At 41.2% G+C, this 3,456-nt stretch overlaps 1 protein-coding gene across 1 annotated transcript in view; it reads right to left on the minus strand.

Annotated features, from left to right (window-relative positions):
* Positions 1-3,456, minus strand: part of prrc2c (proline-rich coiled-coil 2C) — a gene marked incomplete in the record, with an annotated part of 90,325 nt that overhangs the window by 27,815 nt on the left and 59,054 nt on the right. The window contains 2 exon segments of the mRNA XM_014026140.1: positions 2,149-2,406; positions 2,484-2,678. Of these exon segments, the coding sequence (XP_013881594.1) occupies positions 2,149-2,406; positions 2,484-2,678 (453 nt within the window).

The raw sequence follows: 3,456 nt of genomic DNA on the forward strand, positions 1-3,456 counted from the left end.
GCCATGTTTGTAATGACTTATCATGAGAACAAACGTATTCACGCGTGACTTTAATAGCATTTCTTACTTAATGGAAACACTGCAGTTGTGAAACTGTGTTTTTTTGACATTAACAGAATATCGACAAAGTTTTTGTGCACATTTGTGATGGAAACACAGCTAGTGATAACAGCCACTGACCATAAACAGCCACTGCTCTCTGAATGACCTGCTGCTATCAGGACAGACGAAGGGTGACACTGTGTAGGACCACCAGACTGAAACTCCAACAACAGCCTTCAGTCTGCAGCACATCCACTCTGTACCAGGCTGAACTTTACAGCTCACACCTGATACTGCTCCCTCTACTTGTGTTGCTGGCAGCTGTTATTTTTGAGTTTTTAATCCTTGTGTGTTGTTTTATTTTTATTCATAACTGTGACAAATATTCCTCAGGGGACAATTGACCTTTCGCAAAACCCCGCCCCCAACCGGCCATTGTCCAATCACACATCATTAGCATCTCCGGCTACGTAAGCTAGGTCCGACATTCTTCAAGATGGTGAAGCGATGCRCCTATGGATTGTGTAAATCAGACAGTAGGTATCCCAAGAGTTTGTCTGGTGGAGTCTTGTTTTTTCCCTTCCCAAAGCTGAAAACACAACTGGAACGGTGTCGACAATGGATACAACTGTGTGGAAGGCCTCACTCCCAGCTGACTGTCTCGAAGATAAACAAGCATTCCTATGTGTGTTCAAAGGTAAGACAAACATTCATTGTGACTGTCCTGCTCTAGAGGTCATAATATCAAGCTTATTATTAATATTCATTATTATTGTGTATTATTTTGGATATCATTCTTAGAAGATTACCCTCTTACGTTTAGTAAGCTCATTAGCATTAGCTAACTTTAGCGAACGTCAACGYTCACTCTTTGGTCTCGATGCTGTGAACCTATATGATATCATGTTTAGTCAGTTTAACTACATAAACTTAACTAGCTAATTAATATTTTCTCTTAGGGTGTGCTGGTTGCATTTGAGGTAGAGGTCATGGGGTTTCTCAGATTTTGCTCGAGACCGGTATGCTTTAGCCTCGAGGATTGTTGTGTCTCCTTCGTAACGTACTGTAATATTTTGAATATATCCCTCCTCTTCATATTGTAACCCCTTTTGCTTTGATCTGGAGGATATTGCACTGGATAATGCTCCAAAACGAGTCACTAACACGCACTGGTATACAAGTTATCCCACTCATAACATGYGCTAATACTCATCGGCTACAGAAAACTTGACGGGCGTAGCAACAGAAACTAAGGGGGTGGGGCTTCTGCGAAAGGTCACTTAAGAATATTCTGTTCTATATTCCATTATATTGCATTTTGACTGGTMTAAATGATGTCAGATTTACCATCAAGTTGTATGGAGGCTGTAATTCAAGATATCTACAATAAATTACTGACCAGCTGAAACACATTTTAGATAAAATTATGTCTAGTCATTAAGTAAATCAGAGATCTCAGTTTTTGTACTGAGTAGTCCTAATTCTAATTAAAGATATCCTAAATGACATCAGGTTTGTAGGCACAGTAAATATTGGTGTTCTGAAGATTTCATTGCTTCCTTTTAAAGCTTTAAAARGTCTAGCCCCATCCTACCTGTGTGATCTCATTAACATCCCAGAGCACTTCAGTCATCCAACCAGTTTTTTCTTAGACCTTCCTGGATCTAAGCTAAAGTTTAGAGGTGATCAGCCTTTGTGGTTTCTGCCCCAAACCTTTTTACATTTGGACTGCAGGGACTGTTGAGACTTTTAAATCTGCTTAAAACTCATCTTTACTCCTCGGCCTTCCATTCTGGTAACGTTTGAGATTCTTTTACAGCCAATGTTTTAATGTTGCATTTCTCTATTCTAAATTATCTTATTAACATTTTGTGTTGTTTTGTTCATTTATTTGGCTGAATTGTGAAGCACCTTGGTCAACTCATGCAATTTTTATGTGCTATGTAAATAAATAAAGTTTTCTGATGTTTCTATTATTCGTATCGATATCAAAATGATATCCTACTGACTGAAATGAAGAGTTATATCAGTATAAATGYTATTGTTCTAGTTCAGTATGTGACCCATGTAAATGTTGGATGAGAAGTCAGAAGTAGGGAAGCCTACCTTGGAGCTGCTGTTGTACTCTGCTGACGGAGCTGTGATCATGCCCTCGATGTCTCCTCCCAGCTCTGGTACTGCGCTGTCACTAGTGGGAGGACTGGAGTCGTTGGCTCTGCTAACGTTTCCTGCAGTTACTCCTCCTTCCATCACCTCAGTCTCTGCTCCACGAGCATCTTTGGCCTTGCGGTTTTTCAGAGAGCGCTCTTTGCCAATCGGACCTGGTTTGTACTCCTTTGTTTCAACTGGTTCCATCTCAGGGAGCTGAGGATGACACAGGAAACCATGACGATGGAGTACAGTTAACTGACAGACCCGGGGTCAGTGTGCTGCTGTTATACCTTCTGAGTCTTGATTGGACCAGTGCGAGGTTGTTTCTGTCGTTGTTCTTTGGGAGCAGGCAGTTTGTTTTCAGAGGCAGTCTCTAACAGTGCAGGACCTCCATCACTGTCTGTGCTGCCTGCAGACGATGGAGCTCCAAACTGAATGCTGTCTATTCCCAACTCCACACTGCCATCCCCTGCAGGCTTCACACCCTGAAACACACAAAACATGGCTTGTTCTTTAGAAAACAGTCAAATGCTTGAAACGGTTACAAAAAGGTGCAACAAGCTCAGGTTTGGGCAACACTGAATTGTGTGCAATTAAGCAATAGAAAAACTGTTAACCTGTTAACATTCAGCGGAACGCCCGCATGCYGTTTTGTATTTGTTTTATTTTTGAAGTATTATAACTGTTTCCTGTTCTGCTTGTGTCCATGTTCAATGCATCAAACTTAACGTCTAGACCCTCCTCTTTCGACTGACACCTCATTTGACCAACTGGGTTCAAGTTTCACCTGTCTAGGGCCAATAATTTATCAGTGGTGACCAACTTCCGGTTTCCGTCGTTCTAGTTTTGATTGACTGTAAAATAGGCCAATCAGCTCCGAGCTTTGTTCTGACGCCACAGCTGTGTAGCCAATCACCGTACCTTTCATTTAGTGTATAAATAGAGGGGGTGGGAACTTTGTTAGTGATGGAAGATGATAACACAGTGGAGGCGGCCATGTTTCGGCAGTGTTACTATGCTAAGGAAGGAGCTAACGCTCACAGAAAAACATTGTTTTCCACTGTTTTTTGGCCAGTTAGCTGATGAAACATGCTGATAAGATGAAAATATATTTGTTATTAAGTGTTTTGAGTGCTTCAAGACATGGAAGAGGGATTTTTGTGGCCAGGAGAAGTAAAGATGTTTGGATAAAAAGACTTCCGGTCGCCATTTTGAATCGCTAATTTGGACATATTTGAGGACAAATATGCATCAAATGTGAGT

The sequence above is a fragment of the Austrofundulus limnaeus genome, unplaced genomic scaffold, assembly GCF_001266775.1.
Source record: "Austrofundulus limnaeus strain Quisiro unplaced genomic scaffold, Austrofundulus_limnaeus-1.0 Scaffold529, whole genome shotgun sequence".
NCBI classification, from domain to species: domain Eukaryota; kingdom Metazoa; phylum Chordata; class Actinopteri; order Cyprinodontiformes; family Rivulidae; genus Austrofundulus; species Austrofundulus limnaeus.